Source organism: Dendrobates tinctorius, unplaced genomic scaffold (genome assembly GCF_039654945.1).
Source record: "Dendrobates tinctorius isolate UK_male_01 unplaced genomic scaffold, ASM3965494v1 ptg000050l, whole genome shotgun sequence".
NCBI lineage: Eukaryota > Metazoa > Chordata > Amphibia > Anura > Dendrobatidae > Dendrobates > Dendrobates tinctorius.
In genome coordinates, this window is record NW_027361718.1 from 501070 (window position 1) to 518963 (window position 17894).

At 41.4% G+C, this 17894-nt stretch overlaps 1 protein-coding gene across 1 annotated transcript; it reads right to left on the bottom strand.

The window, feature by feature from the left end:
- Positions 1 to 377: 377 nt before the first annotated feature.
- Positions 378 to 5101, bottom strand: FOXA2 (forkhead box A2). The gene is made up of 2 exons (XM_073576646.1): positions 3298 to 5101; positions 378 to 2049 (listed from the first exon to the last, which is right to left on the bottom strand). The coding sequence occupies exons 1-2, from the start codon at positions 3382 to 3384 to the stop codon at positions 811 to 813; spliced, it is 1326 nt and encodes a 441-aa protein (XP_073432747.1). The 5' UTR covers positions 3385 to 5101; the 3' UTR covers positions 378 to 810.
- Positions 5102 to 17894: the final 12793 nt, after the last annotated feature.

The window sequence follows — 17894 nt, forward strand, 5'->3', positions numbered from 1 at the left end:
AAATATTTTTTATACGTTTTGTTATATAACTATGTATATATACCTATGTGTGTTCATGTTTATATATGCACAAATATATTTATATACACATATGTCATATATATATTATATATAGTATATTATACGCACACACACAATGTATATAGATAGCTAAAAATAGATAGATAGAAGATAGATAGGTTCTCTTCTGGGAAACCATTGTCAGATCCCAAATACAGGGCATACTATTTCCTAAACTATAATCAAAGTGATTATGAAGGATGAATATAACATCTGCTTAATGTTATAGCAATTGTCAGAAGTATTTGTCTACTGATGAATATAATTGTCCTTTACACCTCATTTGTCGTTTGAGCTCAAAAATAAAAATCCAGAAAGAAATGGCAATACGATTTTAATAGAGATTGTTAAAATCTGACTTGGACAGGCCAGAATACATAGTCATAAATAAAGTGTACAGAAACCATAAATTAAGCCTTTTCAAGCATTTTACTTAGAAAAAAAAAAACATTAAACTTTGTGAATTACAACATTTCCTTTTTTTTACATGGGAAAATTTTTACAGACTTTTGGTCCTTTTGTAGAAACTACAGAGCATGTAAGGATCCACCACATTCACAAAAAAATATACCCCCTTCAACAAAGTGGGAACACAAATTGTATTCAAACGTAATTCAGCAAACCTGACAGCTAAAAAGGGGGTCAAAACAAACTGTACAGCTGAAGGAAAGGGGCAGGGAACACCTACTATTGTTGTACATGGATTTATACAGTCATTGTAAGCAAGTCCATTATGCCTGTTGTCTAGAATTAGGAAGAGTTCATTATGGGTCTGGAATACACACCTTGATAGTATGAGGTGTCACTGGAAAGGGGTGAAGACTCTAAGCCAGTTTTGTTCGTTACTGAGCTCATTGCTAAACTACCTGCCATTGGGGAACCATATCCTGAATAATGCATCACCTGTTCATATGCTTTCAAGTCCATTTTATGGTGGTGGTGACTGTGGTGATGGTGGTGGTGGTGGTGTTGTTGTTCAGAGGACATTAGGTTGTTGATGGAGAAAGGGTGGTTGAAAGAATAGTGGTGTTCTGGTTTGAGGTGGTTCTGGGCGTCATGGGACAACACAGAGTGGTGCTGGGAGAGTAGGTGTTGGGCTTGGGATACAGGAGATGTTGTATGATCTGGGCTCAGACCTTGGTTTGACTTCATGTCTACAAGGGTCCTCTTCTGTTCCTGGCATGGGGATGAACTGGAATGAGGAGATTCATTGCCTCCAGAACTTTCGGAGCTGCTGTTGGTAGCAGCAGACCCCACACTAGACGCCCCCTCAGAGAGTTTCTTCCCACCACTGTCTCTGGGGTTGTGCTTCTTCTCGCACTTGAAGCGCTTCTGGCGTCTCAGGTAGCAGCCATTCTCAAACATGTTCCCAGAATCCGGGTGGAGAGTCCAAAAAGAGCCCTTGCCAGGTTTATCTGGAGACCTCGGGACTTTCAGGAAGCAGTCATTAAATGACAAAGAATGGCGGATTGAGTTCTGCCAACGCTGCTGATTCTGTCTGTAGAAGGGGAATAGGTCCATGATCCACTGGTAGATCTCACTCAAGGTCAGCATCTTGTTGGGAGACTGTTGGATGGCCATAGTGATGAGGGATATATAAGAGTATGGAGGCTTGGCATGGGTGTAGCTCCTCCGGTAAGTTTTAGGATCCCTGGATCTGTTAATATTAGACTGTCCATATATAGGGCTCATTGAATTGATGTTGGTATAAGGTGCCAGTGCGTTCATGGATGATGCCTGGGCGCTCATGGGGCTCATGCTGGGGCTCAGGTGAGTAGCCATACTCGCCACTCCGGAACCCATGCCAGCCATAGCACCAGTGCCAGGAGACATGCCAGTGAGAGAAGGGCTCATTCCAGTGTTCACATACGACATGTTCATGGAACTTGCTGTCATGTTAGCCGTGGTGCTCATGGCTGACATACTCATGTAGGTGTTCATCGTGTTCATGCTCAGTCCGGCATTCATGTTACTCACTGAGGAGTAAGCCTGGAAAATGGATAGGGCACAGTTACTGATTGCAATTAAATGAGATAGGTACATTATATATATATATATATATATATATATATACAGTGCATAAATATATATATGTACATATATATGCGTAATTTATATACATGCATAAATACACACAAACACACACACACATATATATATATATAAAGAGAGATCTACACATACGGTATATGTATGAGTGTGTATGTATATATATATTTATATATGTGTATAATTTGAATATATAAATACATACACACGCATACAGATAACACATTATCTATATATATATATATATATATACATATTGGGTAACATATATATTTATAAATATATATTTTATATGCATACACATATGCACATAAGTACATATACCATATATGTATATCTCTATATATGTATATATAAATATGCGTGTCCTTGTGTAATATATATATATATATGCTCTATATGCTCACGTATGTATAAATATATATACACATATATTACATGTACGTGTATATAAGTGTGTATGTATATAAATATATAAATAAACACACACATATGTATGTCTGTACATGATATTTGCTGTGTGTTGTTCTATTATATTTAAAACAAAAGTAAATACTAATTCTTCTCTTCATCAGACATGAGCAAACCTACAATAGTAAACTTTGGCACCAAATATTTGGTAAAATACCCCTCCCACTCAATAACTTAATCTTTAACAAGTACACAATTGTTAATTTAGCTGGGAAGCTACAAAATCCGACAAATAATAATGACTTGATGGCTCCTTCTGTGCCTTTGCGCTGTTATCTCTCTCCAGTCACTGCTGTTATATTGCATGGCAGAGGAGAGGACTGGTCAGGTGCAGCTTGTGTGACCCAACCTTGAAACCAAATATGATTCCTAGAAGTGAACCCAAATACTGGTCAACCAATTGCACTGTATTGTGAGTGGTGACCTACTTCTTCATAATCAGATGAAAATGTCACAAGATGACTCTCCAGAAAGTTTGATTAGTTGTTATATTTACTATAAGAACTTTTTTTTTTTACTTTCTCTCTCCCCCCAAGTGTTCCCCCCACCCCACCCCAGGCCAAACATAACGTTGTTGGGATAGTGTGTGGCTCAGTCATCGAAGAGGATTTGGAGGCGCCGCAAGTCAATATTTGATCACAAAGTTAATATTATCCCAAGGCTAACAGTGTGCTATAAAGAGAGAGAATGACAGAAAGTAGAGAGATAGCTGGTTACCTCCGGTTCTGTGTAGTAGCTGCTCCAGTCTGAATGCTCATGTCCTTCCATTTTCACAGCTCCTAGCATACTGGAAGCTGAGTGCATGGCAGTTTAAAATTTAACAGCAGCAACCAACAACAGTGATAGCAACAAAAAGGAGAGAGAGAGGTAGAGAGAGAGGAGCCCTCCCTCCCCAGCACTCCCTCTCCCTCTCTGAACTAGGAGGGGGAAGGAGAGAGCTGCAGCTTGGGCTGAGCTTCTGCAGATCTGAGCAGTGGCTCCTGGGCTGGAGAGTGCAGGGAGGACAGCTCAGGCTGCTGGAGGAAAGAGTGGGGAGAAGGGCTGCTGCTGGCCTTCACAATGGTGGTGGGGATAATAATGATGATGATGATGATGATAACAGTGCTGTGGTGACGTTGCTGCTGCTGGGTGATATAGCATGCAGCTCTGGAGGAGCCTCCAATCCCAAAGTCCTCAACAGCCCATTTGAATAATCAGCGCACACCTAGGCGTGAGGTTCTTCCATGACCCCTATTCTGCACCTGCCGTACACCCCAAAGAAAGTCATTTGAATAGATTCATTAAGATTTAATGTGCCTGACCAGTCCAGAGGGGAGAGGCTCCCGGGCACAGTCATGTCTGCCATGGGGTCACAAGATTCGGTTCTATCTCTCATTGATTACTTTCAAACCAAAACTTATTAGCTACCACTTCTACAAAGGAAGTCAGTAGTGCCAAGCAGTGTATGCCAGACACAGCCAAGCCCCACGTCAGTGAGGAGGTCAGGGCAACAGTACACTGTGCTACAGTCAGAGGTTCATCTGGAAAAGAGAATATGTGCAGAATACTCCCACATATTACACCAGTGTATATGTATACTGTATACACACTCATGTGAGAGGCAATGTGATCATGCAGCCCTCCTCATTCCTACTGTACATGCACATTCAGATCTATCTATTATCTATCTATCTATCTATCTATCTATCCACTATCTATCTATTATCTATCTATCTATCATCTATTATCTATCCATCTATCATCAATCTATCTATCATCTATCCTATATCTATCTACAGTATATATTATCTATCTATCTATTATCTATCTATCTATTATCTATCTATTATCTATCTATCTATCCACTATCTATCTATTATCTATCTATCTATCATCTATTATCTATCCATCTATCATCAATCTATCTATCATCTATCCTATATCTATCTACAGTATATATTATCTATCTATCTATTATCTATCTATCTATTATCTATCTATTATCTATCTATCTATCCACTATCTATCTATCTATCTATCTATCTACAGTATCTATTATCTATATATCTATCTATCATCTATCCTTTATCTATCTACACTATCTATTATCTATCTATCCACTATCTATCTATCTATCTATCTATCTACACTATCTATTATCTATCTATCTATCTATCTATCTATCTATCTATCATCTATGTATCTATCCATCATCTATCCTATATCTATCTACAGTATCTATTATCTATCTATCTATTATATTACCTATGAGGAAATCAATGCAACATATTTAGTAAATAATCAGTAGGAAATCACAGTAATCAAAGTATTATTCTATTTACACCTAAAAAATTAAGACATAATGGCAGGTGAAAAGTACAGTTTACGCACATGTGAAATGCAAAACACATATCTACCTATTTATCTATACATCATCTTATAATTCCCTTCTAACAAACAGGTTAAATCTTTGCACATATAAGCAATAAATACTATGTATTACATGCTACACAATACACACACAGATATACACACGTATAGCATGTACCACATGCTGCAAAAGTAAATGGTACATACACTACAAAAGGCACAAATGCAGTATATGTTATATATGTATAAAAGGCAATATATATATATATATATGTGCATTATATTTAGAGACACATTATAAACAGATGATTGACCATATGTTACAAATGCAGCATCACGATAGGGTTATTACATGGATAAAAAATAATCAGATAATCAAGGAGAAATAGATATTTAGATAACAGATAGATAGATAATAGATAGACAGATACATAGATAGATAAATAGACAGAATATACTTGATATACATGTGTATATATACACAGTATATATATTTACATGGATAAGAAGAAATCAGACTATCTAGGAGACATAGATATATAGATAAATAGGTATACTTAACATGCATGTAAATATCTATTAATACATACAGATATGTATATATACACACACACATATATATATATATATATATATATATATATATATACTAAGGTCTAATTATATATGTGTATATATATATACTTTATATATATATATACATTCAGACTATTTAGCATTTAGGAAGGAAGAAATACACAACAAATTCGGCACTGAGCGTCCTAAGACAGCATATAATGACATAATGCTATATACATATATATAATCCATGTGTTGGATAAATAGCATTGAAGGCCATCGTCCGGTGCAGTAGGCGCGGGATATTGGAATGACAGGTGAATTCCGCGCATGATCTGGACGATAGTCGCGACTTTCTAATAATCGCAGATCGCGGTTGGCAGACTCTGATCTCAGGTCATCAGATGTTTTTCTTCCTTTTTTTTCTGCAACCAAGAAAATCCCGGTTTTTCTCTGGAAAATAAAGGAAAGCTGCCTGCGCTCGGCTCGGTCCCCAGTGCTGCTCCCGGCCCCGCCGCACAGGGCGGCTCGGTCCCCAGTGCTGCTCCCGGCCCCGCCGCCGCACAGGGCGGCTCGGTCCCCAGTGCTGCTCCCGGCTCCGCCGCACAGGGCGGCTCGGTCCCCAGTGCTGCTCCCGGCCCCGCCGCACAGGGCGGCTCGGTCCCCAGTGCTGCTCCCGGCCCCGCCGCACAGGGCGGCTCGGTCCCCAGTGCTGCTCCCGGCCCCGCCGCCGCACAGGGCGGCTCGGTCCCCAGTGCTGCTCCCGGCCCCGCCGCACAGGGCGGCTCGGTCCCCAGTGCTGCTCCCGGCCCCGCCGCACAGGGCGGCTCGGTCCCCAGTGCTGCTCCCGGCCCCGCCGCACAGGGCGGCTCGGTCCCCAGTGCTGCTCCCGGCCCCGCCGCCGCACAGGGCGGCTCGGTCCCCAGTGCTGCTCCCGGCCCCGCCGCACAGGGCGGCTCGGTCCCCAGTGCTGCTCCCGGCCCCGCCGCACAGGGCGGCTCGGTCCCCAGTGCTGCTCCCGGCTCCGCCGCACAGGGCGGCTCGGTCCCCAGTGCTGCTCCCGGCTCCGCCGCACAGGGCGGCTCGGTCCCCAGTGCTGCTCCCGGCCCCGCCGCACAGGGCGGCTCGGTCCCCAGTGCTGCTCCCGGCTCCGCCGCACAGGGCGGCTCGGTCCCCAGTGCTGCTCCCGGCCCCGCCGCCGCACACATTATCCTCCAGCAGACGATCGCTGGGTGAGATATGACACAGAGTAAAGTTGATTTCACGTGTTTGATCCTCACAGATTTCGCAGATCGTCTCAGCGATGGTCAATAAATTGGGCCTTAGGAAAACAAGGGAATGCTCCTCCGCTAGCACGGAGCTGTGGGTTTGTCTGTACACAGAGCTAGTCATATAGATAGAAGGGATTATAGCTAAATATTTGTGCCTCCCTATAGCCGGCCACATACATGTAGCCTCCACACAGACCCTGCACTCTGCGCCCCAGGAACATGCCACAAAGCAGCGATCACCGCGGATCTCCTCCTTCATACTGGGTGAGCTTTTCCTGGGGAATTTAATAGAAACTATATGGATAATGATAATTACTATCCTTGCAAATGACATGTATGAAGCCTAGGCCTCTTGTATTTATTTAAGGTGGTTCCTGTTGTAATCATACTTTGGACTGAATTATTAAGTGATCCTTGCACTAATGTATATTCCCATATGTCTTTACAAATATATATATATAAAACATATATATGAAACGAATTATATATATATATATATATATATAGGAAACAAACATATATATATAAATTGATCTATTATCTATCTCTCTATCTATTAGCTAATTAATTAACCAATTGCACACTTTCCCTTCTCCGCAGTCTTCGTCCACCAGTATACAGATATATATGAAATTTGTATGGAAATTGTACAGTGGCTTCACATGACACTTGCACAGGTAAATTGGAATTATTAGGAGGAGAGCTCCCCCTCTTGTTTTTTTTAATGTACTTCTACCTAAGACGCCTGATAGCGATGTTGTTATAGGTCTGTACTGCAGCCAAGGTCCCTATAAAAAGAGCATAGTGTAATAGTGAGGCATTAGTAATTGGTAATATATAGAATATGTTAATTCATCTATACAGTTTACAGAATTTGTAAAATCCTATTGACATCATTCTAATAAGACCAATAATGCCATGTTCACACTTTCCGGATTGTGTTAGGAATCGGGCACAGATCCATTCCTAAATTCTCCCGTAAACCGTAGACGTTGTGCAGATATTTTATATTTACATGCGGCTGAATAATGAACGTTCTGCAGGTTTATAAATCCTCAGCCTGTTAAGAATTGCCATGGATTCCACATGGAAAAGCTATAGATTAGGCTAGTTTCACATTAGCTTTAGGAGGCACAGCGCAAAAAAGGGTGCATGTGCCGGCAAAACCATACCAGCGCACGGTCAGCATACCCAATGCTAAATATAGGGTACGCTGGTCACATCCAGAGTCATGCGCCCAGAGGGTCGCGGCCGGGGGCAGAGCTTAGCGGCGGCCCTGCGCCTCCTAACGCTAGTCTGAAAGTAGCCTTAGCCTGATAAAATTGCAGTGGGCTAACCCATGTGTAGATTCAATGACACATTCACAGTAGAAAGCTGAGCTTCGACTCTCAGTTTTCTGCTACAAATTCTTAGAAAAATGTGTCCTGCATTTACTCAAGGAAAATCAAACCTGTGTGAAAATATTGTAAGACATAACTGATTTTATTCCATGGCCTTAAAGAGGATCTATATAGTTATCGCACCCTATTTGAAGGATATAGACACCTTTGGCGGTATTTATTTTTACTTAAATGCATATATTTTGGGCTAAAAATAACATCTGCCATCAAGTTTCATTAGCTATTGAAAGGGGAATTCTCAAGTTTGAATTTTCGATCATTGGAGGAAGACTGGCCACTAGGAACCCCACAGATCCTAAGAACCGGAGCTGTGAAGAAGCCCGGCTGAACAGAGCAGAGGTATATCATACACACTGCCTCTCCCTTCATTCTTAATGGGAGCATCGGAGATTGGCGAGTGCCACTAGTGCGAATCTTTGTCACTCCTATAAGGCTACGTTTCCACGTACCGTAATGTCTGCTCTTTGGACGGTGGGGAAACCCCGCTCTGCCCAAAGCCCCACCCCCTTCTGTACGCACGGTGATTCCGGATGTGCTCATTGAACGCATCCGGAATCGCCGCAGCGTATTCATAGAGTAGGCTTTTTACCTTTTGGAGACTGAGCATCTCGGCAAGGTAAACAGACATGCTGCGGTCTATAAAGACGCGCCGCATGTCCGGTTTAGCGGGTGTGTTATCCGCGTATTTGGAAGCATAGTGGAGACGGGATTTCATAAAATCCCCTCCACTGTGCTGTAACATCTGGCCGCTGCAGATTAAACGCTGCGGCTGTACGCAGCGTTCAATCCGCAGCAAATAGTGAATGTATCCGCTACATGGAAACATGCCCTTACTACGAATGGAGCAACAGTGCGCATGATGGATCTCCGCTCCATTCAGCCAAAGGCTGTTCAGAACTCTGGCTTTCGGCATCATTGGAGGTCCAGCGGTCTGATCCCCTGTGATTAAGAAGTTATGGCAGCCTAAGAATTTATTAATGAGCCTAAATCTGTCTTTTTACTGAGTTTCTCTCAGCTGATTTATGAACATAGACCACATCAATGGTGAACCAAACTTTGATGTGGCCTGCAATCAGCTAAGAGAAGCTCAGCAATAGAGAAATCGAAAAACAAAATTGCAAACTCTCTGTCAGAATGGGCTGACTGACGAATTCTCAGTTGATTTTTTCTGCAGCCAGCAATATACAGTGTAACAGAGAGGCTATAGAAGGCAAGTGGTGCAACATTTTTGATAAAAGTCAACTGCAAGAATTATTTTGAGCCCAAAATACATTAAGGTGGCAATAAATGCCCGAAAGGTGACCAAATCCTTTAACTTCACATGATTCCAGTGGAAACACTTTTACCTTAAGAGGGCTCCTCACTTCATACCGCTTACTACTGTCCATAACATGTTGTCTTTACTGACCTTGCGCCTTGTGACAATGGTTGCCAATTGCATAGTAATCCAAAGTAATCCATGTAATCCACAGTCATTTCTCTAACGTGGGCAGCAACTGACCATATAGATGTGAAAAAAATACAATGATTATAACAGATAGAGTAGGACATCTTCTTAAATGGGCTTTACACATAGCGATATCGCTAAAGCGTCACGTTTTTGTGACGCAACAGCGATATCGCTAGCGATCTTGCTACATGTGACACTTACCTCCGACCGACCCCCCCGCTGGATATCACTGATCACGCACGAACATCCTGGGCAATTTTCTCTTCGTTGGCGTCCCGCTGGTGCTGACTAGCGATGCATGGACGCAGGCGGAAGTCGTCATCATCACTACCGTGTGACAGGTAAGAACGACCGCCGAGCATTGCTGGATCGCTGCTGCGTCGCTGGTGAGATCTGCCTGTTTGGCAGCTCACTAGCGACCATTTAGCGATGCACCAGCGATCCTGACCGGGTCGTATCGCTGTCGGGATCGCTGGTGCATTGCTAAATGTAACGGGACCCTTAGACTTGTTCACTTCCATTGGTGCTTCAGAATTTTCCATATTTCTGCATAAATTTGACCAAAAACTACATTAGAATTTCACAAAAGACTTTAAAGTAGAAAAAGAGAACCAAATCTTTTGTGAGTGGCAAAAGTATGTGATCATTTGCTATGAGTATCTGGCGGCACTCTTTTGCGCAGCAATAACTGCGGTGGGTGAATCTTGATTAGTCCTACAAATCAGATTGGAGGAATTTTAGCCCATTCCACCTTACAAAACAGCTTTCACTTTGTTGTATTGGTTGGTTTTCTCCCAAGAACTCCTCACTTCAAGTCCTTCCACAACTTTTGTATACGAACGTCAGAATTTCGGCTTGGCCAGTTCAAAATGTTGAACAACTTGAGTTTTATGGGTTCTTGAGATTCATCTCCATTTATCAAGGTGTGCTGAATTATTAGACAGTATATTTTCCTCCGGCAAAATGGGCCAAAAAAAGAGAATTACCTGACTCTATAACATCAAAAATTGCTACAAGACTTACACAGGATGCAGCACTATTGAAATTGCTAAGATATTGGGATGTGGTCAAAGAATCATCAAAAGTTTTGTTGGAAATAGTCAACAGGGTCACAAAAATTGACTTGAGAAAAAGACTCATATTAAGTGTCAAAGATTTCAGAGATTCAAAGGTGAAGCGACCAGGAAACCATTATCTTCCAGTGCTGTCATATTCCAGAATTTCAAGCTCTCCGCAGCACCCAGAAGTACAAAGTGTTCAGTGCTCAGAGATGTGGCTAAGGTAAGGAAGGCTGAAACCAGACCATCATTGAATAAGACACAGAAGGTGAGGAGAAACATCAAGACTGAACCAAGAAATATCTGAAGGCAGATGTTGCAAAGGTTTTATGGACTGATGAGATGAGAGTGACTCTTGACAAATCAGATGGATTGACCCTTGGTCAGTAACAGACACAGACCTTCTCTTCTTGGAGGTACTGCTATAGGCAGCTATTATGAAAGATAAGCTAGTAGGACCATTTTGAGTTTGAAGATGGAGTTAAAATCAACTCCCAAACCTACTGCCAGTTTGGAGTTTCTTCAAGCAGTGGAGCAGGAAAAAGTCTCAATCTTTCAAGAAAACCATGATTTTTATGCAGGACAATGCTCATTCACATGTAGTAAAGTCTCCACTGCTTGGTTAGCCAGTATTGATGAAAGAGTAATGATGACATCGCCCCTTATTTTCCTGACCTAAACCCTATTGAGAACTTGTGGCCCCTTCTTGAACGGAAGATTTACTGTAAAGGAAAACAGTCACTTCTCTGAACAGCTTCTGAGAGGATGTGGTTGATGCTGCCCAAAAAGATATCTTCAGCAGACTAAGAATTTGACAGTATCCATGGATAGAAGGATTTTGGCTGTTAGTGAAGAAAAGGGTGATTATGTTGGTCAATGATATCTTCATTGAAATTTCAGTTGTTGACAGTGGCATTTGACACGTGCCAGCAAGAAGCGTGTGATGAATCCCGCCCATCTGCGCCCCTGTCACGTGACCAGAGGGCATCGATGGGTTGTTATGACAGCTGGGGATTCAATTTATCAAAATATAAAATAAATCAGATCAGTAAACAGCTTAACTAGAAAAAAATTAAAATTCCAGAATTATGTTTTTTTGGTCTCCGCAACATTACAATAAAATGCAAAAAAGGCGATCAAAATATCATATCTACTCCAAAATGGTATCAATTAAAACAGCTCAGGGTGCAAAAAAAATAAGCCATCGCCCAGGCCCAGATCCTGAAAAAATGAAAACGTTACATGGCGAAAAATGAAAAAAACTTTTTTTCATACAAATTTTGGACATTTTAGGCTAGTTTCACACTTGCTTTTTTTTGCAGCGCGTTTTTCCCGCAAAAAAACGCATTGAAAAAACCCATACATAAGCATACAACTGCTGCGTTTTTTTCAAGCATTTTTATGAGCATGCATGAAAAAAACGCAGCGTTTTTATGCGTTTGTATGCGTTTTTAGCGCGTTTTTAGCGCGTTTGCGTTTTTTTCCAACATTTTTAGGTGGCCCCTCACACTACCCAAACCATGACTTTACTAACCCTAACCCTGACCCTAACCCTAACCCTAACCCTGACCCTAACCCTAACCCTAACCCTGACCCTAACCCTTAACCAAATCATACTTAACCCTAACCCAAACCCTAAACCCTAACTAACCCTAACCCTAACCCTGACCCTAACCCTAACCCTAACCCTGACCCTAACCCTAACCCTAACCCTAACCCTGACCCTAACCCTAACCCTGACCCTAACCCTTAACAAAAAACCATACTTAACCCTAACCCTGACCCTAACCCTAACCCTAACCCTGACCCTAACCCTAACCCTAACCCTGACCCTAACCCTTAACCAAATCATACTTAACCCTAACCCAAACCCTAAACCCTAACTAACCCTAACCCTAACCCTAACCCTGACCCTAACCCTAACCCTAACCCTGACCCTAACCCTAACCCTAACCCTGACCCTAACCCTAACCCTAACCCTGACCCTAACCCTTAACAAAACCATACTTAACCCTAACCCTGACCCTAACCCTAACCCTAACCCTGACCCTAACCCTTAACCAAATCATACTTAACCCTAACCCAAACCCTAAACCCTAACTAACCCTAACCCTAACCCTAACCCTGACCCTAACCCTAACCCTAACCCTGACCCTAACCCTAACCCTTACCCTAACCCTGACCCTAACCCTAACCCTGACCCTAACCCTAACCCTAACCCTGACCCTAACCCTAACCCTAACCCTAACCCTGACCCTAACCCTTAACAAAACCATACTTAACCCTAATCCTGACCCTAACCCTGACCCTAATCCTTAACAAAACCATACTTAACCCTAATCCTGACCCTAACCCTGACCCTAACCCTAACCCTGACCCTAACCCTAACCCTAACCCTGACCCTAACCCTTAACAAAACCATACTTAACCCTAATCCTGACCCTAACCATGACCCTAATCCTTAACAAAACCATACTTAACCCTAACCCTGACCCAAACCCCAACCCTAACCCTGACCCTGACCATAACCCTAACCCTAAACCCCCTTAACTAACCCTAACTCTAACCCAAACCCCTAAATTCCATGGTTTAAAAAAAAAAACGCATATGCAAAAAAACGCATACATGAGCATGCCAGTGCGCACATATGCGCATCCATAGGCTATAATGGCCATTTTTAGCGCAAAACGTGCGCATATGTGCGCATGCGCTTTTTTGCAGGGCCAAAAAATGCAACATGCTGCGTCTGGAAAATCCCAACGCACACCCCAAAAAAACGCAGCGCATGAAAATCGCATACATGCGCTTACCAGCGCGCAGGTATGCGCACCCATGTTAAATATAGGGGAAAAAACGCATGCGCAGGTGTGCGTTTTTTTCCAGCGCTAAAAAACGCAAATGTGAAACCAGCCTTATTCACCACTTAAATAAAAAAGAACCTATACATGTTTGGTATCTGTGAACTCATACTGACCTGGAGAATCATATTGCCTGGTTACTTTTTCTATATAGTGAACATGGTAGAAAAAAACAACCAAAAAACTGTTGTGGAATTGCACTTTTTTTGCAATTTCACTGCACTTGGATTTTTTTTCCGTTTTCCAGTACGCTATATTGTAAAATCAATGGTATCATTCAAAAGTACAACTCGTCCCGCAAAAGACAAGCCCCCATATGGCCATATTGACAGAAAAAGACAAAAAGTTATGGCATTTGAATGAGGGGAGGAAGTTTTAGATTTATTAACTTTTGGATTGACCGACAGCTCTGTAGTTGTTGAATAATAAAGCTAATAATCAAAGACACAAATTGTCTAGTAATTGTGCACACAGTGTATGTTCTCCATGTTAGAAACAGGCTGAATAAATGGGATCAGCAGAAATTTGCATATGGATGTAAAGTCCTCTGATTATTTTATGTTGTAGGATTATTAGGAACACAATTTACAAATCTAAGACGTATTACTATTTTTCATATGACTGGAGATCAATCAAGATTTAGGAAAAAAAACTGTTTTCTATCTAAATTTGATGAAAGTAAAAAAAAAAGACCCTTTACAATTCCCCCCCAATGACCTCATAATCTATCCTCCTTTTTAAGCCTGACACAGAACAAACATAAAGTCATAGGAAAAACGTGTGTTAATGTAAGATATGGCCCATTTCCAGACAGCTTCTTTCAGGGAAGATAAATTGAGCATCTTCAAATCAAGGAGCATTTAGGAATCCTTGTATGTTAATGTGCCATAAACCACTAGCTCTTGTACGGCTTCCTTCTTAAGGATAATGTGACTTTTCAGGTGTTTAACTCCCCCGCTACAGAATTAAAAAAAAGAATCTGCTGCTGCAAGAATGTTCATTAGTTAAGTTTTTATGCTTTTTTTCCCTATTTTTTTTGTTTATGCAATTTTTACCAAATTTTTTACCAAATACCATTTTTTTGCCAAACTTTTACCACATTTTTTTTTTACAAAATACTATTTTTACCAAATAATCACAATCTATCAAATATCCAGTAGTGGGATGCACCAAGACTATTTGGAGCTACAGCACAATGGCTGCTTTTCCTGCATACAAATAACACAAAACTGACCTGCACATCAAGAACTAGGCTTTTGAAATTTAGGAAAAAACACATGAGATGTGAGCTTTACCAAGATATTAGCTATTGGTAAGTGTTCATACTGGGCAGTTAGGTCAGGGACCCATCCGATTCATGAGATTACCTTGACGTTTGTGGATGGGCTCCCATTATTTGGCCAAATTTTGTGCTAAGCATCTTATGTGTTTTTTCCTAAATTTCACAAGCCATTATGCTATTCACACTTCATGCATTTCACATTGACATGCCTTAATGCAACTGAGTGCAACCATATGCTTTTCCTGTATGTCTGTGTCCTAACCAATGGAAAAGTAAATCTGAGCGTGTTCATTGAAGAATGATTGGCACATTTTTTGCATTACACTCTTATAAGAATACTTACCTCAATTTATGGAGCTTTTTAGTTGTCGTAGGAACCTGTGATTGTCATGAAGACATTGCGACTGTCATGGAGAGCACTAAGGTCGTCATGGGGATCACTGTGGCCATAATGGGGCATCATGTCTGGCAAAAGTAAAAAATTGTAGCTCTCATAGGATTCATTGTGGCAATCACAAGCCTGCCATGGGTGTCAATCTACACCTGTAAATTGAGAGTATGTGGTATAAAAGTGAAGAGCAAAAGTTGCCTAGGCAGCATACTATATAGAAATACATCAGAAATGGAAGAAGTCTTTATTTTTTTATTTTGGCTTTGAAAGGATTAAGGTGGGGAAATCAAATGACTACAACCCCTGGCAAAAATTATGAAATCACCGGCCTCGGAGGATGTTCATCCAGTTGTTTAATTTTGTAGAAAACATGGCACAAAACTAAAGTCAATTAAAATGGCAACTTTCTGGCTTTAAGAAACACTAAAAGAAAGCAAGAACAAAAAGTGTGGTAGTCAGTAATGGTTACTTTTTTAAACCAAGCATAGGGGAAATATTATGGAATCACTCAATTCCGAGGGAAAAAATTATGGACTCTCCCTGTAAATTTTCATTCCCAAAACTAACACCTGCATCAAATTAGATCTGCTCATTAGTCTGCATCTAAAAAGGAGTGAGCACACCTTGGAGAGCTGTTGCTCTAAGTGGACTGACATGAATCATGGCTCCAACAGGAGAGATGTCAATTGAAACAAAGGAGAGGATTATCAAACTCTTAAAAGAGGGTAAATCATCACGCAATGTTGCAATAGATGTTGGTTGTTCACAGTCAGCTGCATCTAAAATCTGGGCCAAATACAAACAACATGGGAAGGTTGTTAAAGGCAAACATACTGGTAGATCAAGGAAGACATAAAAGCTTCAAGACCGGAAATTTAAAGCAATATGTCTTCCAAAAAAGGAAATGCACAACAAAACAAATGAGGAATGAATGGGAGGAAACAGAAGTCAACGTCTGTGATCGAACTGTAAGAAACTGCCTAAAAGAAATGAGATTTACATATAGAAAAGGTAAACGAAAGCCATCATTAACACCTAAACAGAAAAAACAAGGTTACAATGGGCTAAGGAAAAGCAATTGTGGACTGTGGATGACTGGATGAAAGTCATATTCAGTGATGAATCGCGAATCTGCATTGGGCAAGGTGATGATGCTGGAACTTTTGTTTGGTGCCGTTCCAATGAGATTTATAAAGATGACTGCCTGAAGAGAACATGCAAATTTCCACAGTCATTGATGATATGGGGCTGTATGTCAGGTAAAGGCACTGGGGAGATGGCTGTCATTACATCTTCAATAAACGCACAAGTTTATGTTGATGTTTTGGACACTTTTCTTATCTTATCAATTGAAACGAAGTTTTGGGATGATTAAATCATTTTTCAAGATGACAATGCATCCAGCCATAGAGCAAAAACTGTGAAAACATTCCTTGAAAATAGACACATAAGTTCAATGTCATGGCCTGAAAATAGTCCGGATCTCAATCCAATTGAAAATCTTTGGTGGAAGTTGAAGAAAATGGTCCATGCCAAGGCTCCAACTTGCAAAGCTGATCTGGCAACAGCAATCAGAGAAAGTTGGAGCCAGATTGATGAAGAGTACTGTTTGACACTCATCAAGTCCATGCCTCAGAGACTGCAAGCTGTTATAAAAGGCAGAGGTGGTGCAACAAAATACTAGTGACTGTCATGATACCAGTGCTGGGTGACCGGCACTTCTGGGGTTAATGTTCTGATCTCAGTGCAGACTCTCACCTGCACACCTGGGACCTATTATGGTGGCCTCTCATTGGTTCTGGGGAGGCTTCTTATAGCCTCAGGAAGCTTCCATCCCCCATCAGTTATACTTTCGTCCTTGGCACTGTGTGGTGACCCCTGAGTGTGTTAGTGCTGTGTTCTGGTTGCATGATTCTCTGTGTATGACTCGGTCTGTTCTCTGGATATTGCTTTGGATTCTGCTTGGCACCTTCTCCGTCTGTTTGGTTTTGATCTCTGCTTGGCCCTGACTATCCGTTCTGTCTCATCCCTGGTACTTTACTGATATCTTGTGTATGACCTTTGGCTTTGTCTGACCTCCCATCTGTTTATCCCTCCTGTACCTCGCTTGCCTGTATTGTGCATGACCTCCGTTTTGCCAGACTCTAAGTTTTCTACCTTCTCTGAAAGCAGGACGCTAAGCCCCGCCCCCTTGCAGTCACATGACCATAGGTCCTGTGCCGGCTTGCTAAAATTCTACTTTCAGGTCCTGTGCATCTTTATTTTCCGGCTGTTCTTGTCCCCAGGGGTCCCTACGGTGTGGGTGAGTCCCTGCTTAGCGGAGGCTGTACGCCGGCGCTGTCAGGACCCTGACAGTGATGTGTTGGAGTGTTTTTCGTTGGTTTGTTTTTCATGATTCCATAATTTTTTTTCCCTCAGAATTGAGTGATTCCATAATTTTTCCCCTATGCCTGGTTTAAAAAAGTAACCATTACTGACTACCACATTTTTTGTTCTTGATTTCTTTTAGTGTTTCTTAAAACCAGAAAGTTGCCATTTGATTTGACTTTAGTTTTGTGCCATGTCTGTGATCTGCTTTTTTGCTACAAAATTAAACAACTGAATGAACATCCTACAAGGCCGGTGATTACAAAATTTTTGCCAAGGATTGTATAATGAGAGAACATGTATATTGTATATCATATAACTATATATACA

Excerpts from the sequence above, each read along its gene's own strand:
- FOXA2 (XM_073576646.1), bottom strand. The coding sequence starts at position 3,384 with ATGCACTCAGCTTCCAGTATGCTAGGAGCTGTGAAAATGGAAGGACAT. Across the intron at positions 2,050-3,297 it reads GCTACTACACAGAACCGGAG|GCTTACTCCTCAGTGAGTAA; the intron begins GTAACCAGCTAT and ends TCCATTTTCCAG.